General features: G+C 37.4%; 2 protein-coding genes and 2 long non-coding RNA genes across 7 annotated transcripts in view; 3 read left to right on the forward strand and 1 right to left on the reverse strand.

Moving 5' to 3' along the window:
• The window catches only part of gpc5a (glypican 5a), a 99,470-nt gene extending 94,668 nt beyond the window's left edge, over nucleotides 1-4,802 (forward strand). For all 3 annotated transcript variants that reach the window (XM_083522333.1, XM_083522331.1, XM_083522332.1), the window contains one exon: nucleotides 4,218-4,802. In XM_083522333.1, the coding sequence (XP_083378459.1) occupies nucleotides 4,218-4,366 (149 nt within the window). In that variant the 3' untranslated portion in view covers nucleotides 4,367-4,802. The remainder of the gene's footprint in view (nucleotides 1-4,217) is intronic.
• A 681-nt stretch (nucleotides 4,803-5,483) lies between these two features.
• The window catches only part of LOC310715815, a 121,957-nt gene continuing 101,114 nt past the window's right edge, over nucleotides 5,484-26,326 (forward strand). The window contains exons 1-2 of the long non-coding RNA XR_014530390.1: nucleotides 5,484-5,725; nucleotides 5,786-6,044. This is a non-coding gene — a long non-coding RNA (uncharacterized lncRNA). The remainder of the gene's footprint in view (nucleotides 5,726-5,785; nucleotides 6,045-26,326) is intronic.
• Nucleotides 20,812-22,999, forward strand: LOC310715825. The gene is made up of 3 exons (XR_014530400.1): nucleotides 20,812-20,979; nucleotides 21,023-21,630; nucleotides 21,683-22,999. It is a non-coding gene; the product is annotated as an uncharacterized lncRNA (long non-coding RNA).
• gpc6a (glypican 6a) overlaps nucleotides 23,863-26,326 on the reverse strand; it is a 168,785-nt gene continuing 166,321 nt past the window's right edge. For both annotated transcript variants that reach the window (XM_083522379.1, XM_083522380.1), the window contains one exon: nucleotides 23,863-26,090. In XM_083522379.1, the coding sequence (XP_083378505.1) occupies nucleotides 25,861-26,090 (230 nt within the window). In that variant the 3' untranslated portion in view covers nucleotides 23,863-25,860. The remainder of the gene's footprint in view (nucleotides 26,091-26,326) is intronic.

Below are 26,326 nucleotides of genomic sequence, written 5' to 3' on the forward strand. Positions count from 1 at the left end.
AGCAGTGTTCTGCCCCATCACCCAGACCAGATCTTCAATCTTTGCCCTAGTTATATATAAAGGAGAGCAAGTGTCGGGTTCTGAGTGATGTTCAGATTTGCTAGTTCTAGATCGCTAGATGGCTTCACAATTCGAAATCGTAGACGTCAAGTATTTTAGCTACAGAAATCCAGTTAAAGTCAGCATTTGTAGCTCTAGAGTTTGAGATGAATCCAGAACGCCCAACTTTAGAGTTCTAGACTGCACAGCTCTAGATTTCCGATCTTATCAAAAGTCGATAAATACAGATCTGTGAACTGGAGAGGATGAGGTTTATCCAAAGGCCCTTAGTGTCGGGTGGGAGGATAATCCAAACTGTTAGATCTTAGATCTCAAGTCCAGAAATCATCTAAATATTTCTAGAGTTTGGTTCACGGTTCTCAAGTTTAAATCCACTCCAAATTCAAGAAATAATTTTCTAAATATTTCTAAAGTTTGGTCCACAGTTCTCAGGAATCCAATTTACCTCCACAGATATCCCTCAGCAACTAACAGTCATAGTATTTCAACTATTTTTTTTTTTTCCTCCAGAAACCAGTACAGCCTGAACCCTACATCATCTGCAAATTGATCGCCCTGCATCATATGTTCAGGTTTTTCTTTCATTACAACCTATTATATTTGTTGCCTATAGCCTACAGCCTAAAGCTGGTCTGAGGTGAAAAACCTGAGAGACGCTCAGGAAGAAAACTCTCATAGCTGAGTATAATGCAGACTAGCACCTAAAATATGTTCTCTTGTAGTTCCTGGGGAGAACGAATTCTGTTACTGCTGCTGCTGCTGCTGCTGCTACTGCTAAAACTATTATTACCACTACTTCTACTGCTATTTTTGCTCCTACTGCTAGTACTATTGTTACCACTACTCCCATTGGGGTTTTTCCCTCACCACATCCATAAACCTCCTCCTTGGTCTTCCTCTTTTCCTCCTTCCTGGAGGCTCCATCCTCAGCATTCTCCTACTGATATACCCCATGTACCTCCTCTGCACATGTCTAAACCATCTCAATCTCACCTCCCTCACCTTGTCTCCAAAACGTCCTACATGCGCTGTCCCTCAAATAAACTAATTTCTAATCCTGTCCATCGTCGTCACTCCCAACGAACATCTCAACATCTTCAGCTCTGCTACCTCCAGCTCCACCTCCTGTCTTTTACTCAATGCCACTGTCTCTAAACCATCCAACATCTCAGGTCTCACAACAGTCCTATAAACTTTCCCTTTCACTCTCACAGATACTCTTCTATCACAAATCACTCCTGTCACTCTTCTCCACCCACTCCACCCTGCCTGCACTCTTTTCTTCACTTCTCTAACACACTCTCCATTACTTTGCACTGTTGACCCCAGGTACCTGAACTCCTCCACCTTCTCCACCTCTTCCCCCTGTAACCGCACCACTCCACTGCCCTCCCTCTCATTCACACACATGTACTCTGTCTTACTCCTACTGACTTTCATTCCCCTTCTCTCCAGCACGTACCTGCTCTTCTCCACCTTAGAAGTAGTAGTAATAATAAAACAGAATGTTACTACTGTTAAAGTTAACAAAAATACTACTAATAATAAGAAGAAAAAGAAGAAAGGAAGAGAATACTACGATTACTTATAAGTTGAAGAATGTATTATTACTACTATTAATAAGCGCTTGAATATATAAGATGAAAATTATATCTATGTACAAGGCTAAAATCGATGAAAACCGCTAGTCTGTGTGTGTGTGTGTGTGTGTGTGTGTGTGTGTGTGTGTGTGTGTGTGTGTGTGTGTGTGTGTGCGTATCAGAGCTGTGTGTGCATGACACTGTTGTTATTAGTGTTGCACTATGACACCCTGTTATCAGGCTTCACAATGCTTCATGTTCTCACCAGAGCCGGGTGTGTAATTGCAGCGCGGCGCTCTGTAATTTGTCCTAATGATTATTTACGATTTGCAGCGTAATCACGCCCAACTCGTTCAGAATATCATTCGGATTTAATTGCCCTCCGTGAGAAATTCCCTCCCGTTCCCTTTCCCTTCTGCACTTCATTATTTTGGCGTCGGAAAATGAAACGGGCTGCTGTTAATTTGAATATTAATTGGCCGCATTCCCCTCGCGTGCGGCCGCTTAATCCGGGGATCGAAAATAACGGCACGCCGCTGGACGAAACGCTAAACGGGAACGCGAGCCAAACCGAAAGCTGCTAATAAAAAGGCTAATGAGAGGTTAATCTCGGAAAGGAACACAAGAACCTTGATTCGTTATGCAAATGAGATTTCGGGTTAAGATTCGGTTGAGCACAAGAACACTTTTGTTCACTTTTTTCGCTCGACACAGCGCTCGATGCTAGCCATGACTGCAGAAGTATTAGCCAGCGGTATACGTTAATAATAAACTAAAATGACATGGAGCCGAGACGCTAACGGTTCTACCTTTAATTCCAGTGTATTCAATCATTGGACATTGTAATTGTTAGCTTAAACACAGCTAGCATAGAAGCAGGTATTAAGCTAGCTAGCATGGCGATGATGAATGCATGAAATCTGTTCTTCGAGTTCTTCGCCTCGTCCGTGTGATCGCACCTCTCTTTCACTCCTTGCTCGGTTCATCTTTATTTGTTTTCGCTTATCGCTCGATCATGACTCGGGCGGCTGTGTCCCGATCCAAAAAAATCGGCCTTAAAGATCAATTCGGTGGAGCGGAATGAATATCCCACCCTCTATTTTTTTTTTTTCTTCACAGCATGCTTTCTAAAGTGGCTGTCAAAAGCTCTGAGACAACATGAAGGGATCAATAGTGCTAACTGAATCAAACACACACACACACACACACACACACACACACACACACACACACACACACACACACACACACAGCTTTCAGTTTTCAGCATCATGCTAAAACAAAAGATCGGCTAAAACATGAACTAGCTTGTAGCAAAAAGTCAAGAAAAAACAAGATAGTATTATAGCGAATATACAGAAATGAGCTTGAAAGCTAAAATATGGCTGTCAAAACTTTTTAAACATTTAGTATTTTTATGGTTTTTGAGGCAAAACACACAAGAACACAAAAATATGACAGTAAATTATATGAATATAGTGTAGAAAAGGAAAGAAGTCTGTGATCAGACTGCCCTAATCCCCCCGGTGACACATGGAGGTGAAAGTTTAATGGTTTGAGGTTTTTTTTTAGAGCAGAGAAGGTTGGAGATTTTTCCAGAAAGTGAAAGGAAACCAACATGGCAACCAATTCCTTTCTTCAGCATTACACCATGCAGTTCAGTCTGGACTAAATACCAAACCAATAATGCATAAGAAACAGTCAGGAATGTTATCTATCATGGAAAGACCTGCCCAGTCACTGCTCTGAGATGAACTGCATCGTAAAGAAATCTCCAACTAGGGAAGAACATCTTTGGCAAAGCATTTCAGCTGAGTGTTCGGAGGAACAAACTGTTTGCATCCCAAGTGCGTGTAAAGCCGCAGTTCATGCCGAGGGAGGATTTTTCAATGAAAATAAATTGGAACATCTGGACATTTATATATTTGTTTGGGTCTTCATACCATTACATGATCTAGTTTGTGAGATTGAAGCTTCACACAAGCTAGCATTATACTGTAGTTGAAAAACACAGAACAGCCATAGATTAGCATTAATGTAACCAGGCTAACAGATGTTTAACATAATGTAGGCCGAAAGCATCCAACAACTTGTGATATTGTGTTAATTTCCCAAGGCGGCAGTATTTTTATTTTAATTTTTTTTTGCAGCGAAAGATATCTAAACACCCTGCTGAAGCTGCTATAAATCACCTCGAACTCTCCACAGCCAAGAAATGTGCGGAATGCTCTTGAGTGAAAACAGTGTCAGGGGGAAAAAATGAGATATTAAATTTTTTTAGTGATTGTTTGGCTGAAACATTTCGAAACATCTGGCAACCGAGATGGGAAAGTATGTAGCCAGTATTAAACGCATGGCACCGTCTAAAATAAACACCTCAGGAATGGGATTATTTCTACATTTTTTTATTGCATCTCACATGCTAGCGTTGACGGCTAGTTAGTGTTGCTAACCCTTGTAATGGCTCTGTCCCAAATCCATAGTGTCTTTACTAAGAATTCTACATACTTTAAGATCACTTGGGCATTGTCCTAATACACTAACATGACTTATTGTGTTCTCTATTATGTTTTTTAGCGAGCGATCAGGCGCCTGATGAAAACCCACACCACAGCTCACGTGCAGAACCTGTTGGAGACACACTCCGGGCTTCGGGCTTCAGGAGCACCCCAAGTGCTGTATCACTTCTCAGTACAGTATACACAATGCTAATGTTCTGGAGGTAACCCCTGAACACACCCCTGAATATGGACGGAGTAAAGACTCTTTTCCTTTCTTATCTTTTTTTTTTTTTTTTTCGTGAACTTGTAACACATTTTTACTTTCCGACTTTTTTTCTTGCCACTCGCTCTATAATGCTACTCCTTAGTTCTGGAGTCAACAAAGTGAACCCTGAGATGTTCCTGGTGTTTCCATACAGATGAGGGCAGATTTAAACGGTGTAGGTGATGATTATTGGGGCGGGGCTATGCTCCTGAGGGAGGACGATTGACAGCTCGAGGGCACGCCAATGACCCGCGAGTTTCTGACAAGAAAAGGAAAAAAAGGAAGGTGGAGAAAATACACGGAGAAACATAAAGAACATTCTGAAGCACAGATTTGAATCAGGTTAGGGATGACCTTTAATGTCTAAATATTCATTAGTATTAAAATTACTGTACAGATGAAGCAGAGCTCGATTCAGTGAGGTGGTTTGAAATGTGTACACATGTTTTAGTCTAGACAGACAGACACAGACAGACAGACAGCTGAGAAGGGTGGATTGATCAAGAGGGACATTTAGACAGACGAATACAGAGCTTTCTGTAAAGTTTGCTTCCATTCAGAATGTACTGCGCAAGATAAATAGGCAGACAGACATTTTATGTATGTAGACAGATAGACATATGGGTAGTTAGACAGACATAAAATAGAACTACATCAGACAAAACAGGGACAGACAAAAATATGGACCCAGACATATTGGTGGGTGAATGAAAAGTACATATAAGCAGTCATATACAATGGGTAAGTGGACAGACATATAGTTAGGTAGGTAGATAGATAGACAGAAATGTAATACTTGTACATTATAGACATAACATGGACAGACAGACAGACATATGGACACATATGTATCTGTGTGTAGACAGACGATTTTGCTTTTTGACAGACATATAGGTAGTTAAACAGAGAGGCAGACAGACATGTAGCAGGTAGACAGAAATTATTTAGACAGAGAGACAGACAGACATGTAGGCAGGTAGTCAGACAGACATGTGGGTAGAGACAGATATATACATATATATATATATATATATATATATATATATATATATATATATATATATATATATATATATATATATATAGGTAGGCAAAAAAAAAATACCTGTACATTTAGACAAAACATGGATAGACAGACATGTGGGTAGACAGAAAGACATGTAGATTAAAAGACATAAATAAAATACTAGTACATTACAGACAGACAGACAGACAGACATATGGACACAGACAGATCTGTGTTTGGCCCGACAAGTACAGACAATACATATATGTAGCTAGACCGAAAGGTACATATAGACAGACAGACATATAGGTAGGTAAACAGATATGACATGACCGGTACAGACATATTTATATATATAGTTAGGTTGCCTGAGAGACAGACAGACATATAGGTGAGCAGGTAGACAGACAGACATGTGGGTAGACAGAAAGACATGTAGATTAAAAGACATAAATAAAATACTAGTACATTATAGACAGACAGACATATGGACACAGACAGATCTGTGTGTAGACCGACAAGTACAGACAATACATATATGTAGCTAGACCGACAGGTACATATCGACAGACAGACATATAGGTTGGTAAACAGATATGACATGACAGGTACAGACATATATATATATATATGTGTGTGTACAGACATATAGGTGAGCAGACAGATATTCCGACCGACATATAGCAGATAGACAGAAAGACATGTAGGTAGGTAGACAGAAACAAAATACCGGTACTTTTAGACAAAACAGACAGACAGACAGACAGACAGACAGACAGACAGACAGACAGACAGACAGACATATCTGTGTGAAGACAGACAGGTACATATAGACAGACAGACATATAGTTAGGTAGTCAGACAGACATGTAGGTACACAAACATAAAATACAGGTAGGTTCCAGACCAAACAAGGATTATAGAAACCCAAAGATTCAAGTGAAAAGCAAACAGAATCATTTCAGGAGGGGAAAAAAAACCTCGCAACAGCCTGGTTGCATAAATTTGCACACCCCTCAACTAATACTCTGTTAAAGCACTCAGGAAGACTCTCTGAATTCTCAAAAATACTCCAGAACCACTAAATTGTGAGGTGATCTGTGCCCAGACATCTTCACATTAAGTTTTCGGTAGGCTTTATATATGGGCATTAAATATGGGAGATTTCCAGTTCTATGTATGACTTATTTGGATTTGTGCTTTGCATCAATATTGTGCTTGAAAGAGAACATTTGGATCTATCCATGACTCCGTCCCTCTTGACAAGAACCCCAGTTCCAGCTAAAAAGAAGCATCCCCAGAGCATGGTGCTGCCACCACCATGCCTTTCCATGCTTAGGTATGTGTTTGTTTGTTTGTAGGTTTTCTTTTTTTTATAGAGGGGAGAGGTTGATATAAGTATCTTAAAGATACACATTTTGTCACATGGTTGGGACTGATTTAAGAAGGTCCCCTGGAGATCTGTGGTATTCACGTTTTACTCATGAACAAAAAACTAACACATGAACATAAACTTCTATATATAAGGTCTTTATACTGTATTATGAATATATTCCTTTATATAAAGTTGTACATACATTTCAGTGAAAACCAACCAACTTTAATCCCAAAATACATCTTAAGACATTTTCTTTTACGTGCAATATTATCTATTTTATCTTTTTTTTCCCCTTGATTCTTGGTACTATGTACCTAAAAGATTATATATATATATATATATATATATATATATATATATATATATATATATATATATATATATATATATATATATATATATATTTGTTGTCAACCTTATTTAAATACATTTTTATTTCAGCAACCTTTACGTTTAATATTTAACAGCGCACTAACAAACTAAATCCAATCTCTGTCACATATTTATTTCGGGTTTATAATGAGACCCATTAAAACTGATATGATGACCTCATTCTTTTTGTGTGTATGTGTGTGTGTCTTTGTGTGTGTCCTCCTGTATCGAGCTGATAACGATTCTGTGTAACACAAATCATTAATCCCATGAGCAATAGCCTTAAATTAGCCAGTTAGCCACATAAGCCTATTAGCATAAAACATTATTATTATTATTATTTTTCGCCAACCACACAGAATTTCTAAATCCATCCTCAGAATGAAAATGAGTCCATTAAACGTGTAAAACTGTGTTGTTTTTTTTTTGGGTCCCGGAAGGTTAGTATCTGTGTCAGTCAGTAATAACACTTGGGGGAAATGATGCTAATTAAAAAGGGTTGCCAATAGTGTTTATTTGGAGAAATAATAATGGGAATCAATAAAAAAATTTTATTGTCATATCTAAGAAAAACAAAGTTCATTAAACGTGTACACAGATTACTAACAAAGCTGCAATATTGAATGCTTTCGTTTGTATGTGTACTTTTATTCTCCTAATGACGATGCAAATCAATTGAACTCGTAACGAATTGGAGACAAAATGCCATAAGCCTCCTAGCAAAGCGTCATTGTTTACCCAGAACGCTTTTTTTTTGTCTTCATAATGGAAGCAGATTAAACGAAGCCATTAAACATGTGAAACACTGCCTCAGTGTCTAAAATGAAAAGATTTCTGCTAGTAAAGTAGCGAACACCCGTCAAAATTATGATAACGAAATGCTAATTAGAAGTGTATGAGGATCGCTGACGATGCTAACGAAGCCCTTAAAAAAAATCTCAGAGAATAGGGGGGAATAAAAGTATCATTCTGAGGAAATGATAACAGAAATCTTTGAAATAAATAATGATAAAAACGTTGTTAGCCACACAAAGCAATTAGCATGTTAGTTTTACCAGTGATGCTTTTGAAAATCCGTCGCCACCCTACGAGATATAAAAACGAGTAAAATCATTACCTCCGAAACGCTTTCTGGAAAAAGAAGTGTGCTAATTAAACGCGCTCGCGAGGCTCACTAACCATGCTAATGAAGTGCTCGAACACGCTTTAACATAAAATGGAAATGGTTTGAGTGTTACTCGGGATAAAAATGGGATGAAAATAATGCATTTATTAAGACTTTCTACCTTCATTTAAAGCTATTTGTTTAAAAGTCTCATTAGCATGCGCGCTTTAAAAATAAAGCGGCGCAATACTCGCTAAATATAATCTTTAAATGTAATTTTATATATTTTTTAAAAAATTCCTCAGTTCTTAAAAAAAATACATTCTAATTCATTGTGAAATATCATAATTTTATTCAATATTTTTTTCTTAGAAAATGTTTATTCTAATCTAATTATAATTAGTATTATAATAACTTAGATTTTTTTTTCTTTACAGATTATAATAATTATATATAATATCTTTATTCAATATTTTCTTCCTCAGAAACGATCATATTTATACAATATAATTTCATTATAGATATATTATTAATTTCATTCATTTATTTTCCTTAGAAAGTAGAAACATAATTATACTTTCTGATTTAATTATAATTATACTTGCAGATTTATTCAGTAATTCTCTTTACAAAATATACATTTCATTTTTTATAATAATTTCAATATTGTTCCTCAGAGAATCTAATGAGTATACATTAGCATTTAATTATTAATATAAGTTAATTCAAAAATTTGTTCCTCAGAAAATATCAATTGTTTTTGTAGGATTTTTTTTTTTTAGCATATAATAAACATTTATTCACAATTTTTTCTTTCTAAAATATTATTTTGCATTGCTAATAATTCCAACAAGCTCAAGAAATTCTTCTTTTCTCTTTACACCGTTATATTAGCTAGTTAGCATGATACTGTAATTAGCTTAGCTTGTGTAGTAAAGCCCTGGTTTATCAGGGAGCTAGCATGATAACTACTGTACGTAGCACAGTTACCTAGCATTAGTACGCTTAATCTTTAAAATTAAATCATTTACAAGGTTAATTGAAAAGATTTGAAAAGTTGCATGTTCAATGATTTCTTCAGAAAATAAAAATGAGATGCTAACAAACATGATGTATAGTAATTTAGCTAGCATGATAACTAGCTGGTGAAATAGCTAGCATGGGAAAGAGCGTTTTTTAGAAAGTGCTTTATTGGTCAAACATGCTTCACACACACACACACACACACACACACACACACACACACACACACACACACCCCACACACACACACAAATGGTCAGGGTTTAACAGGAGTTTTTTTTTATTTATAACAAGGTCAGTTGCATTTGGAACACAGCCTGTTCGATCCCCCTCCCACGTAAGCGTATTATTTTTGAAATTCATTAGCGCAGGAACCAATTTAGCGCCCGAACCCCGTTGGGAACGCGGGAGAGGAAATTGAAAACTCAAGATTTAATTTTGCTCCCGTTACTTCCTGGGGAGTTCGGTTTCCTCCCGGCTGTTAGCGTCGAGCCAAAGTTCAATCACAATTAGGCTGTGGATGAAGGTTGCTGTGTCGGGGGTGTAGTGCGCACTTAGTGACCTTAAAAGACTCGGGTAATGAGCGTATCCTCTCTTAGTGCACGTGTGTGTGCTCGACGCTATATATATATATATATATATATATATATATATATATATATATATATATATATATATATATATATATTAGCGCCGTGAAAACGAGAAAGAGAGGAAAAGCTTCCGGTCACGTTCTTATGTGGGGTTTTTTTTATGCATTGAGGGTATAAAAAAAGTGGGCACTACTGTACATGTGTAAACACACACACACATACACACACACACACACACACACACACACACCATGAGAAGGTGTGTAGATGATGACAAAGATGGACAGAGCGAACAATAAAAGTAAAAAAAAAAGAAATAATGAGGGAACGAACGTTTAAAAAAAGGGAAGGGTGAATGAAAGGAAGGAAGGACAATCAAAAAGAAATAAATGAGTGAATGAATGGAGAGAACAGAGAGAGAGAGAAAGAATTGAACTTTTTTTGATTAATGATACTGATCATTATTTAGAGTCCAGTTTTGTTCTTTCTCATTTTCTCTCTCTCTCTCTCTCTCTCTCTCTCTCTCTCTCTCTCTCTCTCTCTCTCTCTCTCTCTCTCTCTCTCTCTCTTTTTTTTTAAATTTTCTTTCCTTCCTTGCCAACTCCTTTTTTTTCTAACCCTTTCATTTTATTTAGTTTTCTTTGAAAAAGAGAAACGAGAAAGAGGAGAAAAGTCAAACGAATTTGCGGAAAACAAGGAAGGAGGTAGAAAAGGATTACAAATGAAAGGAAAGAAAGAAGAATGGAAGCGAGGTAGTTACGAGAGACCTGAAAATATGTTTAAGAAGAAGGTTTTTTGAGAAATGGAGCAAAACCAAGTAAAAAATAAATAAAAGAGAGAGGGATTTAATAAGTAAGAAAGGTAAGAGAATTGAAGGGAAAAAGAAAAATATAAAGCGAATGAGAAATAGGTTCAGGAAATTAGTTAGGTGGGTTGAGTGAGCCAAGAAAATTGGAGAAAAATAAAATGACTGTTGGAGGACGACTAAAAAACAAAACAAAAAAGGGAATAAAAAATTGTAAAGAAGCTCACGTAATTTTCTCTCGCATTCGCTTATTTAAATTGTCAATATTGTATTAATAAAAATGTAATTAATTAGTTCATCTGATAAAATTCGATCCATTAATTCAATTCTTTTTATTAATATGTGATGCTTTTATTCTTTTTTTTTTAAATTTTTTTTTTTTATTTCCTTCATTTCTTACTTCATTTTGCAAAGCTTGAGATCTCTCTTTTTGTTCAAAAGTTTTGGGACGTCCGTCTTCTCCAGCCGTACGTGTTTTTTTCGCAAAATGTTCCCCACGGAAATGAAAAATCGTACAGGACAACTTTGGATGCTCTACATGCATGACATTTTTTTCCTTCACTTGATCTACCTGAGAATGCACAAAGCCAGCTTCATGAAGATCTGCTTTCTATAGGGTTGGGCTGGAAGATCTCCTGCTGATGGAGCTCCAACGCTATTGAACACCTTTGAGATGAATGTGAACACTGATTTTACCCCAGACCTCCTCACCTTCTCACCTACCTGGCTTTACTAATACAAAAAAAAGCACTGTCATTTTATTTCACACACACACTGATGCCAACTGCATCATTAACTTTCACCGCAAGGTTGAATTCGATCTCCCTCGCGGATGACGATCAGAAATTCAAAAAGTCTTTTTGGGTTTTTTCCCCGGCTGATTTGTAGCTATTTACGCGAACGCTTTTGTCCCTGCGGATGAAGACGCCAAAAGTCGCGTCGATATGAAAATGTCAGATCGATTAGACTAAAAGGACGGGCCGCAGAAAGAAAGAAAAAAACAAGCCATATCCGACAAATCTGATTATCTCTTAGACAAAAAGCAGGAAAAGTACCAACGTTGTGTTTCTGACTTAATTAACCGAATACAATTAAACCAGCGAGAGGAATCTGTTATTGACTTGTTCAATATTGCTGTCCTCAGACATTCACTTCATTAAGGAAATAACAAACAAAAAAACAACGGAAATTTGGTATTTTAGAAAAAGAAAAACAAGTATCGAGTATCTTCCAGAGGTTTCTCTTGCAATTTCTAGTTTTTCCAGTGGTTACATTTAATTATATTTAATTTTATTCTAACTTGTTCATCAAAATATGTAATAATTATACATTAGAATTGAATTATAAATATTGGAACTTTATTCGCTACTTTTTTATATGTATATATATATATATATATATATATATATATATATATATATATATATATATATATATATATATATATATATATATATAAATACCAGAATTATACATTAGAATTTAATTCTAGATATATTCATAATTTTATAGATTTTTTACCTCAGAAAAAATCATTGTATATTATAATTTAGTTATAAATATATTCATAGTTATATAATAATAATAATAATAATAATAATAATAATAATAATAATAATAATATAACGTAATTCAATATTTTTTCTCAGAAAATATCAATAATTTTTTGGATATTATTAACCATATATACTATACATAATACACATTTATTACAATTATTTTCCTTAGAAAACATAATAAACGGAGGAAAATCCAGTGTATTCCAGTGTTTAAATTTTCTCCCCATGTTAGAACCATTCACGATATATATTTTATTCTTCATTCCTGGTTTTGGTTCCATATTTTCCAGTAGCTTTCCACTGTTTCCTGTTGTTCTCGCACTTGTTTTTCAAAAAGGGTATCTCAGTATTCTTCTCAATGTATATTCCAAATGATTTTCCTGTACATTCCGAGCGTTATTTCAGTGAATCTACTGAAGTTTTTCTATTTGCTTTTCCTCAGTGCCATCTCATTTTTTCCTCTTTTGCATGGCAAAACCACACACAACAAACCACATGATCCGATGGGTTCTAGATATGGATATAGATATAGCTAGACTAGAGAAATGAAGAAACAAATCGCTTTTTGCACTATATGGCAATAAAATTGTAGACACCTGAGTAAAATCTATGCTTCTTTTCGAACTTCCCATTCCACATTGGGTCCCCATTTGTCGGTATAATAAGATCCACTCCTCTGGGAAGATGTTCCACTAGATTTTGTTGGAGATTTGTGTCAGATTCAGCTACAAGGACATTTGTAAAACCAGGCCTCGGATGCAGTCAGCGGTCCCATTCATTCCAAAGGTGTTCAATAGAGTTGGAGCTCTAGAGCAGGAGATCTTTTATTCAATCCCATGGAAAGTATGTCATGCTGGAACACGTTTTGGGTTTTAAGCGATTGGAGAATCTCATGCTACAGCATCCAAAATGCCATTCAGTATTTTCCTCACTATATTACCAGTTGGTCTTGGTGTATCTGCAGTTTGTCATTGTGATATGTCCAGTAGCTTCTTTGTGGTTTTTTTTGTTGTTATTTTTTGTGGGTTCCATTTTCAGTATACTGCTATCCATATTTTTTTTGTTTGTTTGTTTGGGTTTTTTTTGCTGTTTTTCAGTGCTTTCCAGATATTTTCTCATTTTCTGCAGGTATTTATTCTATCATACATTCATCTCACCACACACTGTCCTACTCCGGTTTTGCATTCAATGTTCTCCGGTATATTCCTGCTATATTTTCACATTCAACACGGTTTCCCGACAGTTTTTTTTTTACTGTGTTTTATTATTAATTTGTATTTTGTATTTTAATATGTATTAATTTATTATTTTCAATCAATTTATTTTTTTTTTTATTTCATTTCTAAAGTCCTTTTTTTTCTCTGGAGAATGTGTACATGGTTTTCCAGTGGTTTCTCAGTTTCATCCCACAGGATTCCCAAAGTACGTCCATTTCAGCAATGTTTTCAGTTTCCACTTGTTTCCCCACTAATAAAAATCGCCCTGATTCTTCTGCTTATACAGTATTTTTTTTAATCCACATTTACTTTTTCGTGTTTTTTTTTTCTTTTCAATTTCCCCCAATACTTCTGTTCTCAGTTTTGCCAAATGGTTTTTCAATTCGTTTGACTCTACCTTTTTTCCAGAGGTTATTTCATCTTCACCAGAATTTCCCCAGTGAATTTTCCATTTTCTTACCATTTCCTCCCCAAGGTTTAAGCTCAGAATGTGCTTTTCTTGAGATTCCTTATTGTTATCCCACTGCTTTCCAGTCCCATATGTCCTGCTACAACGTGATGCATTACTTATTGTGGATCCCTGTCTTTGCACATGGATTGCTCCTATTTAAAAAAAAATTAATAAATAAATAAAAAAAGGAAATACTTTCATAGTTTGCGGAAAAGCAGATTATTACAGTAATCAAAAAAAAAAAAAAAAAAGAAGAAGAAGGAAAACCATATCATTGTGCACTGTTTGGTACAGCTGGGAAAATCCAGAGTGAAAACTCGTCTCATACTTATTGTCTTACTGACAGCAGAGAGACGTCCACTGAGACGCTAGTTTGTGTGTGTGTATGTGCGCTGAATACAGAAGCAACAGAGACACAATGTCTGAAAAACAGCAAATGTTGAGACAGCAACTGGCCTGTGAACAACGCTGAAGTGAGGAGAAAGAGAATCAGACATAGACATTGGGCAAGATACTGTCGTTTAACACTTTCACTTTCAATGATATTTGGAACCCATCGTAACTGTTCCATGCCATTCCCTGAGCTGTGTTTTCTCTGTGATTTCCCATTTTACCAGATAGTATCAAAACGTTTGGAGAGTAGCTGGAAAGAAAGTGCTGTATTTACCTAAGTTTACCCACTATCATTTTTTAAAATAGTTCCCTTGCACAGCAATACAGCACCCCCGCGTTCCTGCCACTTCTAGAATCTGTCCTTGAAGTCTTCTTTTCGAAGCGTGTCAAGCACCTTCTGCGATTCGTGTCGGATTTCTGCAGTGGTGCCAAAATGGCAAGCTGGATATTCAATTCAATTAATTTTTATTTGTATTGCGCTTTTAACAATGAACATTGTCTTAAAGTAGCTTTACACAGATAATGTGGTGATAAAAAAATGAATATGTTCTTTATAATTGTATGTTTGTCCCTGATAAACGAGCCTGTGGCGAAGGAAAAACTTCCTGAGACGGCATAAGAGAGAAACCTTGAGAGGAACCAGACTCAAGCGGAAACCTCATCCTCATCTGGGTTGCACCGAATGTCTATTTATTACAGATAAACGATGTTGCGGGGTACAGTGATGGTGATCAGAAGCAAACTGTGGTCCTGAGTCAATGTAGCAGACTGTTGACATTCACTACAGTCCAAATCCATCCTCAAAGCTCCCGTTCTTAGTCCGTGATTTCATAGAACCACTCAAGGCGTTGTTGAGAAACCGTCCCCAGCGGCACAGAGTGGCCTCCAATTGAAAAGGACACTATCCAGAGGCAGGCCTGGACGAAGTGGGAAGATCCAAGGAGGGAAAAGGGGCAGGAACAGTGGTCACTGGAACGTCAGGAGCATGTTTAACTCGACCAAGATAAAGTCTGCAGGATCGTCCTGATCTCTCATCTTCAAGTGATATTCTTTTGCTTTTGAAGGGTGCGGCACTCGGAACGCCTCCAACGCCTCGTTGCAGCATCGCTGTGTATCAAGCGTACATTACATCAAATGTCTGTGTGGCAGATTTCCCCTTGGTTTCACGATTGCTCTTTGCTCAAACTTGCTGTCCAAGATGCAATTGCACATGTGGTAAAGTTACCACATGGTCGGAATCGTGCCAGTTAGCACCATTAGTCTTGAAACGTTTTGATATCACCACATATATCCCATTGTTTAAAAATATGCTTCTAGATCATTTACCAATCGTTTCATCACCAGTGTCATCCCAGTTGTCCCCAAAACGTTCCCATCTATTTTCGACATTCCGTTTGGTTCCCATTTCCCCATTCTAGTTTTCCCAATTGTTTTTTTTGTCGGTTTGCTCAGGAGAGTTTCTCATTCTTTGCCTACCCTTTGCAGTTTCTACTCTCGTGCTCAAATCCCAATCCCCAGTCTCCAATAGTTCCCTTTTTCAAGACGTGTAAATCAGTCCAGGTGAGTTTATCTCCCTTCAGGAAGGTGACACATAGGCAAAGCAATTGTTGGTCGCTAAGGTATCCAGCTAAGCTTATCTACAGCTAGTAGGGTTAATCACAGGTGCCGAGAGCTTCGCGGTGGAAGGAGGAGAGCAATCAGATTCAATCAAGCAAATCCACAGGTAAGAGGAACCATATCAAGTGCAGAATCGCGTCAGGCAGCGGGAGTACATGTGCCGCTCAACGGACGGAGAGAACAGGTGGTTAGGTGTGATAGGAATAGAGTAGGAGTTAAAAGGGTCTGTATTTGATCCGAGTGACTCGGGCAGGTCAGGCAATGACCGAATAACGAATTGTGAAAGACAGAAATGCAGGCATGAGGAAAGATGTAGTGCACCACCCTCAACAATTTCAATGTTTGACAATGAGTTCTCAATACACTACACTAGGAACATCCCTTCTTTCTGAACATCCTAATCCACATTTTGTCCCCATTTTCTCTTTTTCCAACCCCCACTCTTCTGGGAAGGTGATGTTCTACTAGATTTTGTAGAGATTTCTGCTCATTTATCCACAAAGGTGTTAATATAGTGCAGGTAATGATGTAGGTGTGGAGGCCTGGGGTGCCGGTCACAGTCATCCCAAGTCCGTCCAATAGGGTTGGAGCTTTATAGCAGGAGATCTCCCATTTTAACCCATGTACACCATTTCTTCATGCAGCTGACTTTTAGGTTTAGGTTAAGTTTAGGTCTCCTAGTTCAAGTAAGGAGAAAATGTTATGCTACCACATTTAAAGACGTCATCTACAATTCTTTGCCTTCAACTTTGTGGTAACAGTTTGGGAAAGAACCACATATGGCTGGAAAATATAATGCATATTTCCAGTATATTTCCTCATAAGGGACCTGTTTTTGCCTTTTCAATTCCCAAGAGTGAGGTAGCTGCTGTAGTGTGGATAAAATCGGAGGAATCTGGATTCAGCATTCTGTATTTACTGAACCTCCTTGCACATCGAGATATTAAGGTATTGCAACCAGTGCTCAAATTGAGTCTTAGCGGGGTCCCATTGGTTGTGTAATTCATATATTTTTTACTAAAATAATCTTTGGGACCAGATTACCCCCCCCCCACCCCCCCCTTAATTTGAGCACTGTAATTTACAACATTAAACTACCAAGCATTACGTTTCTGCATTGTGATTCCAGATGTTATTAATATACACACTGATCAGGCATAGCATTACAGCATTATAACAACATGTGCGGTGAAGTGAATAACACTCTTGACGTGTTAAAAGCAGGAAAAATGGGCGAGTGAGTTTGACAAATAGCGACGTCTAGACGTCTGGGTCAGAGCATCTTTAAAACTGTAGCTCTAGTGGAATGTTTTCGGTCTGCAGTGGTCAGAATCTATCAAAAGTGCCCCAAAGAAGGAACGGTAGTGAACCGGTGACAGGGTCGTGCGCAGCCGAGGCTCATTGATGCATGTGGGGTGCAAAGACTGGTCCGTGTGGTCCGATCCAACAGACGAGCTCCTGTTCAAACTGCTGAAAAAGTTCCTGCTGTTAATGATGGATGGGTCACGATTGTTTTAGCAGCAAAAGGGTACCTACACAATATTAGGCAGGTGGTCATAATGTTATGCCTGATCGCTGTGTGTGTGTGTATATATATATATATATATATATATATATATATATATATATATATATATATATATATATATATATATATATATATATATATATATATAAAATGTGTGTGTGTGTGTAGCTCTGTTCTGAGATTTAAAAAAGGCAGCCTAGTAACATTATCCACACGAGCTTCAAACGAGTCAAATCACACAAGAACCTTTGACTGCTGCAAATGATCATGTAACTAAAAGCCGATCCAGAGTTAATGCATCATCAGAAAACCTATTTCTAGCTGCCTCTGGTCTTCAGAAACACTTCATTCTTGTTGGAATTAAGTTGGATGGAGTTACTCGTAAGTGTCACGGCCTTAATACATTTCCTCCGCTTTTTCATGCTGCTAAAGTATGTAGCTATGAGTCAGCAGCATCGTTGTGGAATAACGGACGGATCCCCTGTTTATGAATAATCAGTTAAGGATTAAGCTTTCAGCTTTTCAAACACTTTCAGACTCATAAATCAGTCAGAGACGTCATGAGCCAGGTGTAATTTTCCGCTTAAACCAGCGCTGTGTCTGTACTGGGATAAGGTGAGATTTCATGAATCCCTGACATGAGCTAAAAGCGACATTTGATGTTAGTCAATAGTTAGCCAATTCACACTTTTCTGCATTATGTTTCCAGATGGTATTAATATACACACTGATCCGGCATCACATTATGGCATCATAACATTATGAGCAGTGAGTAACACTCATTATCTCTATATTAGGCAGCAAGTGAAGATTTTGTCCTCAAAGTTGACGTGTTAGAAGCAGGAAAAATGGGAGTTTGACAAATTGTGACGTCTAGACGACTGGATCAGAGGAATAGACAGACCTGTGTCTGATTTTAGCAGCGGTGCACAGTAAGGAAGTGAATGTAATTCATTACTGTACTTAAGTAGCTTTTTCACGCACTTGTACTTTAATGAAGTATTTCATTCGGAGAGACTTAAATTTCACTGCGTTTCAAAGACAAATCTCGTACTTTTGACTCAACGTTTTGCGAAATCAGTCGTTTCTTTTTTATTTATGAGGATAAAAACATAACCGTAATCGTTCCCCCTGTTTTAAACTTGTTTCGGTTGCCTCTTCGTGGAATCTACTTATCACCAACATACAGTCCAGCAGCAAGCAGAACATCTAGAGAGGAATCGATGATGGAAGAAACTCTTTCTCAGACTCTCCACAACAGCCGTAGCCTTATTTGCGTGATTATTATTATTTATTTCGGAGTAGTAGATTTTATCTATATGTATAGATATCATTCTATTAATAGATCGGTGAGCAAAAACATTCAAGTCTTGACAAAAATTTTAATCATAGTACTTGATTTTAAAGTTAAAATCAACTTGACTTTGGCATCACAAGAAAGAATATATTCATGCAGGCCCCTGTTTATGAGAAATATTAGAGATTTTGAATGAAACCACAGCCTAAATCATGTATGAAAATTAGGTTGCATTCATTCATCAGACCGGAAAAACTATCGGAAAATATTAAACCTAGTCGTACTTTTTTCAAGTTGCAGAACATTGTATTTTTTTTTTTTTTATGAATTTATTGTTGTTTTTATTTGTTTCTAAAGAAGCAAAAAAATGTTTTGCTTTTTGTATATTTCCCAAATAGGTTTTTGACTTTTTATCAGTATCGTTACGTCCCCTGATGCATTTACTGTGTTTAGATTTATGGACACAGTAACTGCAATGCACAGTAAATGCATTTTCTAAAAAATGCGATTTCTAAAACCTCTATATCTTAGCAGTTGAGGGCCTCAAGGGCCCTTGAGTGGCATCTCGGGATTTGAACTTGCAACCTTTCACTCAGGGCCCCAACATCTTAACCGCTGACATTGATGTGAATCATGAATATTTTGAGCACATTGTATGAATTATCCCCCGCTGACGCCTTGTGATTGATGCGATGATGATTAATAATTGAGCTCCGATTCAGTAAGTGTTTAATGCCAGCGTATTTGTAGTCATTAAACTCATTGTGCACAACACCGTGATTGAGAGCAGCTTCGTGACCTCCATTAACGAATCGCTGTGAACAATCGATCCAACGCTGAACGCAGCAAAGCGCACTTTCCATTCTGCTCTTTTCTTTGTTTTTTTTGTTTTTTTAAATATATACAGTATATAAAAAAAAGCTCCAAAAAACCACACACGGGCATTTCATTTATACAAAACCTTTTTTTATTATTATTATTCTTTTTCTTTTTCTTTTCATTACTGATCTGTATACAAGAAAGCGTTATAAAACCCAGATATGCAATCCTTTCATTTTTTTTTTTTTTTTTTTTTTTTTTTTTATATTTTTTTCTCTTTTCATTAAAAACCAAAGGTTGTAAGGCATGTCTGCTTGCCACCTCGAGTAAAATCTTCCAAACCTCCTCGTAACAGACTTTGACTCTGATGTAAACGCAGATCAAGTCGTATACAGCCATAACCGATATGAAGGTGAAACTCAAAACCAAAAGTGGATTGTGGGAAAAGAAAGTAATGAATAATTCATATTATAGTAATTAGGCTTTTCCCCCCATCTCTGCGTCAGTAAAAATTAAATAAAAAAAGCTGCAAAATACTTAACACTGTGTGGGTGTGAGATTTAGAGAAGAATATCAGGAAAATGAGTGAGTGAAGTAAACAACACTGAACATGTCATATATTAGCATGGTGGTTTGGAACAAAGCCCTCAAGCAGTCACAAATAAAAAAATAATCTTGTGATGTTTGCGTAGCTAGCTGAGCTGACGCCGCACAACATGTACCACAAACAGTGGTCTTACTGGTCTGTTTAGTGCAGTTTGGGACACAGACAAAAGCTTGAGCAGGAAATAAAGATCCATTTTAAGAATTGGGACAGGGCCATAGAGGGTCTAGAGCTGTTGTAGTTTTCAAGGGTTCTAAAAATCATGCAGGATACCACACTGCAGATTCTAAAGCTGCCAACAAACAGTTGATTAAACCCCCCCCCAAAAAAACCATTCTAGAACCAGATTAATAATTGTAGAACTGTGCAAATAGTCCTAGACTTGAACAGTGGGCTCTAGAAATTGCATCAGCAATAACGCAGCTATACAACGCTCTAGAATCATGCTAGAACAAAACAAGGATTCTACAACACAGATGATTTGAACTCTCTTGAACTCCAACAGGAATACCAGAACCACAATGGGGATTCCTAAGCCTCAAAAGTATTCTCGAATGCATACAAGCCTATAGTGGGATTCTAGAAAATTCAAGGTCTTCAGAAAAAGAAAATTTATGTCTAAAGACTTTGAAGGATGCTATGACACTATGGATTCTGAACTGATTCTAGAATCACAGCTGGTTCTGAACATTTTACAAGTTTTCAAGGATTCAAAATCCACACGGGAAAGGAAGCTAGAATTATTCTGAAATATGATCAAGGTTCTAAAACTGTTCTGGTGACTCTAGAAGCACATTAAAATGAGAGTCAGGAGAATACTGGAGCCAATCTGGATTAAACCATACACAGGCTTTAAAAGTTTCACTATATGCAAATCTATTGTAGTGGATTCTGGAGGCTCTGGAACCATGGCGAGGAATCCAAAATGGTTTACACAGGATTCTAGAATAGTAATAATTTTAAAAAAAAGGATGCTACTCTGGAATTGCACTGAGACTCGTTGTGTCTCAGTCTGGAGGTCTCTAAGCAAAAGCAGGACCAAGTGGTAGGTTCCAGAACTACAAGAGTATAGAAGAGTATAGAGTCAAAAACCGCTTGAATTTCAGCATGTGGATGGAAAAAACATCAAAACAAGGACCGAATCAGATCTATGTTAAAAATTGCGAGAAGGGTACGTTAAAAAAAAACAAAAACATAATATTGACTTCATTTTGGAAAAAGTGCTTCTAGAAAGACCAGCAGGTGAAAATGCTGAATGGTGAAGAGAACGAGGACGATTATGATGGAAAACATGTTTATGTTAATGTTCAGCCTATTTGCATATGCATAAACTCAGCACAGGTTTTGCATTCATTCCCGGTTTCTCCCTTCCTCCCTCTTTCTAGCTCTCTTTTTTCTGTTAAAAAAAAATTATGATTAAGTTGCAGTTGTGGAGATCTGTGTGTGTGTGTGTGTGTGTGTGTGTGTGTGTGTGTGTGTGTGTGTGTGTGTGTGTGTGTGTGTGTGTAGTATTTTTTTGCTGTAAGGCCGAATTTTGTGCAAACACAAACTTTTTTTTTTTTGCGGACTCAACCAAGGGAAAGTGCTGAGAACACACACGTTCACACACTGACCAGTGGCAATCTGAGTCCAGAATGGAAAGTGCCAGAAGGCCACAGGCCACATCCACACATGGGAATGCACACACACACACACACACACACACACACACACACACACACATACACCTGGAGTTGAAAATGAGGTGACCTAGTAAAGTGTGTGATTGACTTTCTCCTTGACTTTCTCATAGTGACATTTAATTTATTTCCAAAAAGAAGAGTAAATTATAAAGAAAATGCAGGTGGCCTTGACAAGAAAAGAAACGATTTGCTTCAAAAAAGTACACTATATGGACAAACGTTTGTGGACACCTAACCATAAAATTGGTATGTGCTTCTTTTTTAAGCATCCCATTCAACATTGAGTCTCCATTTCCTCTTATAATGAGCTCCACCCATCTGGTAAGATGTTCCACTAGATTTTCTGGAGATTTGTTCCCATTCAGTTATAAGTAAAGTCAGATACTGGTGTTGGTGAGGAGTTTAGGAGGCCTGGGGTGCAGGCAGCATGAAAAATTCACCCCAACAGGTTGGAGCTATTTAGCAGGAGATCATCCACAGATTTCCAACCCATGTAAAGCAGCTCTTAATGGAGATGGCTTTGTGCACATGATGGAGAGCAAGAGGTGGTTGTCTCTCCTACTTCGTGTGAAGTAAAAATGTCATTCTACCTCATCCAAAGACATCCTATACAACCATATACCCGAGGTTGTGCTAACAGATTTTGGAAGAACCACATACGGCTGGAAAGGTCAGGTGTCCCGATACTTTTGTCACTTTAGTGTATTTTTTGCCCAAATTGCATATACAAGAGAACAAGCCAATCAGGTGATGTCAGTACTCACGAATTGTTTCATCGTATTATGTTATGATTGTATTTATTATTACGGTAGTGTGCACTTGGTTTGCAGGTTTGTTTGTATTTACGAATGTCCATTTGTTTGTTCGGGATCGAAGTGGTTGGTTGGTTGGTTGTTTCTTTCTGAGAGACTCCCCAGGATTGTGTATTTTTGATCATTTGAACGAGACCTGGAGTGACGTCACACTAGTAAAGAGAACTGAAGCCAAATTACAATTATGGATGACAAAAAGGGTCCAAACCTTCAGGAGAGCAATTCAGAAAAAAAAATGAGGATAGAAGTTGGGGGGACGTGTAAAAGAGAAAGGTGTGTCGACGGCTCTATCGCTCGTCTCGTTATGATGATATGTGAAGAATATTGCATTTAAAATTTAATGAAAATTTATTTTCTACATAAAATGGCTCAGAAATGTGTCCGAATTTGTGGACTGCTATGAGAACACGTTCTTACTCATCCAGTGGATGGTAGCTGAAGCAGAGAGGAGCTTCTCAAAGCTGAAACGAATCAATGGGGAGACGTCGGGTCAAGGCGTAGTTCACCCAGGGCGTGAAGATAAAACCGCCATCGCTGCTTGGTGGTATATAGTTAGCAGGAACATATAGTTCAGCATCAGTTTAACAGCAAGCCGAACATTTTGAGAGGAATAAATGCTGAAGAAACTCCAGAATCGAACTCGCCACGACACCTGTGGCCTTATTAGCGGGATTTTTTGGAAATAGTTGAAAAGAAGGTTTTGGGTTCATGGAAATTTGAATAGAAATCAATAAGCGTTTGACTCATTGATATCATTCTATTAATATATCGGTGTGCTGTGAGTCACATAAACTGAGTTGATGAAGCAATTTATTTGATAACGAATGCATCTTTAACACAATTACATGCTTTGTTTCTATTCGTCCACCACTGGTAGTTTACGGTTGTAGTTGTGTATTTTTCTATGTTCTGTTGTGCTTATTAACGTTAGTTAGTCAAATTAGATTTTATTGTTTATAGTCATTTTAAAATGTCCTTTATTCCTGTTTTATAAGCCATAAAGAAATTGTGCTGAACTCAGGCGATTCTAGAAAATTTCCGTTCCACGTCTAGAGAAGTCTAGAAGACCGCAGACTCTAGAACGGCCCAGATCGGATTCCGGGGCTACTCTAGAACCACATCAAAGGTTCCAGATCATGTTAAGGATCTGCACAGAGGATAATCCAAATCTAGCGGATTCTTGAGGGAGAAAAAAAAAATGATGAGGATTCCTAAATTTTAGAATTATTCTAGAATGCATACAATGCCTATAATGTTCTATTGTGCTTATTAACTCTAGTTGGTCAAATTAGTTTTTTTTATTGTTTATAGTCATTTTCTGTAAGGTAGGTTCTTTTATTTTATTTAGATTGTTGTTAGATTGTTAAGTTGTTTTAGGTCGTAAAATGCGATTGCTTCGTAAAGTAGTTCGCTTTTATGGTAGGTTGCCAAATAATTGCCAATATACAATCATTAAAAAAAAAAGTACTTTTTTGAGACAAATGAATGTTCATTTTGTTTCCATGCAACAAACCAAATTGTGTAATGGTATTGAGATTTACTTTGATCAAACAAATATATAAATGTCTAGATGTTTCACTTTATTTTCATTAATTCCTGGCATCTGGACCATTCTTTTCTCCAAACCTTTTCCCAATACTTTGCTCTGCCTCGTGCAAAACTTGCTAACTTGCCTTTTTTTTCTTGTGATCCACTTCATCCCAAAGCAGTTCAATAAGATTGCAGTGCGGTGACTGTGCAGTCTATTTAATTATATCTAAATAATAGTTTGGCTCATCGTTCTTGTTCTACGGTAAATTTTACGGAATCGCATGGTGTTAAAACATGGAATGATTGCCATGTTGGATCAGGATCCTTTTTTACTTTTTAGAACAAGACTCCAATCTTCTCTGCTCCAAAACAAGCCCAAACCATTAAGCTTCCAACTCCATGTTTGACAGGTGAGGAACTCTGATCACATCTTCTCTTTTGTTCTTTGTCTTAAAGTTCTTCTGTTGAAACCAAAAATGTCACATTTGGACAACATTGAACTTTTTTCCACTCATTCACTGTTCAATTGTTGTACATAGACGCAAAATGAACATGCATGTGTCTCAAAAAAAAAAGACTTCTAGCAGTGGTAAAGATTTTGGACTTGGGATATTGGAAGGCCATGAGTCTTGCCTCCAAAGCCCTTAACAGATGAGAGTCGCTCCGGATGAGTCCGTCATTAGTTTTGAGGATTTTTGTTTTGCAAGTACAATTAGTTTCCCGATTTATTATGTTCTTTGGCCGTCATTATTTTTTGTACAGTACTTTATTTCTTTAATGGACTTTTTTCCTGCAGTAGTTAACCCTAATTTGTCTTCCTGATTGTTTCAAGAGCGTTTATATGCTAATCGGGCCATTACGTTCTAATGGTTTCTTATTTATTGGTGTCTTTATGGTAGCCTGCAGTCTCAGCTTATACAGTGTAAAAAGTTTTTTTTTTTTATTACCTTAAAGAATACTGACATCAGCTGCTTACGGGTGCTACGGCGACGGTACGAGGTGAAGCGATAGATTGTTTCTCTGTGTCTCTTTTAAAACATTAGACTGCAAGAATGAGAGGAAAACAACAAAAGAATTGACAGATGTAAGATATGATGTCATGCATTCACAGTGGCACAGAAGCAAATATGATTTATAGTTTTTCTTTTCTTTTCATATATATTTTTTTTTATCGTTCCTCCGGCTCCTGTCTCAGTTCCTCGGTGATGGGGTTCGGAAGAGACGACTCTGCATCTTATATAGATAGCTTTCTCTCTCTCTGTTTTTACTTTGAGGTTCTCTTCTTGTGCAGTGAATATAAAAAACACAAACAAAAATAGATTCTATATATATATTTTTTTATATATATCCTGGTACTTCACTGAAAGGGATCTGAGGAACGTGCTGCAGCATTCCTCTGTCCTTTTTTTTTGTCCTTTTTTTTTTTTTTTTTTTGAAGCAATGAGAGAAAAAAGGTGTCATTCGAGGATGAAGCTGCTCTTTGGAAACAAGCAGGATGCAGAAATTTTGCTCTCTCTTTTTTTTTCTCTTTCTCTCTTAAGCTCCCTCTCTCTCCAGTGAGTATCTATCCTCGTGCTTTCCATCCTTAAACCTCAGGAGGATGGGACTAACAATGTGGGAGGAGCTAAACTGCATCATAAGGTGTCCACTCCCGTGCCAGCCATTATCTCCACCAGAATTGAAGCAACGTGACTGACAATAAAGTGATGGGTAAGGAGAGAAGGGGCAGGGCCTTGTTGGAAGGAGGTATAAGAGGCGGGGCTTTATCGGGTGCCGGTCGTAGAGGCGTGGCCTGGTCTTGACGCCCCGCCCCTACTGCTGGCACCGCCGTTGTTGTGAACTCGAACTCGGTGTTGTATCCGCTTCCGCTGCCAGAACCGCTGACCTCATCACCTGGAAAAATCAGAAATGGTATTAGTTGGGATGCAGAGCTCAAACACATACATCGATATTCAAAAACAAATGTGTGCCCAGAGAGAAAAGAAGAATATGAAGACGGCGTGTAAGGATTGTGGGTTTTTTTTATGAGAGAATAAAAGCGGGTTGAGACCCAGAAAGTCCCCTAGCGAGAACCCACTTCATCTTCCGTCCAGTTCAGAGAACTGCTGATTAAAGTGCAGGAGTATTTT

This window comes from Silurus aristotelis (assembly GCF_946808225.1).
Source record: "Silurus aristotelis genome assembly, chromosome: 20".
NCBI lineage: Eukaryota > Metazoa > Chordata > Actinopteri > Siluriformes > Siluridae > Silurus > Silurus aristotelis.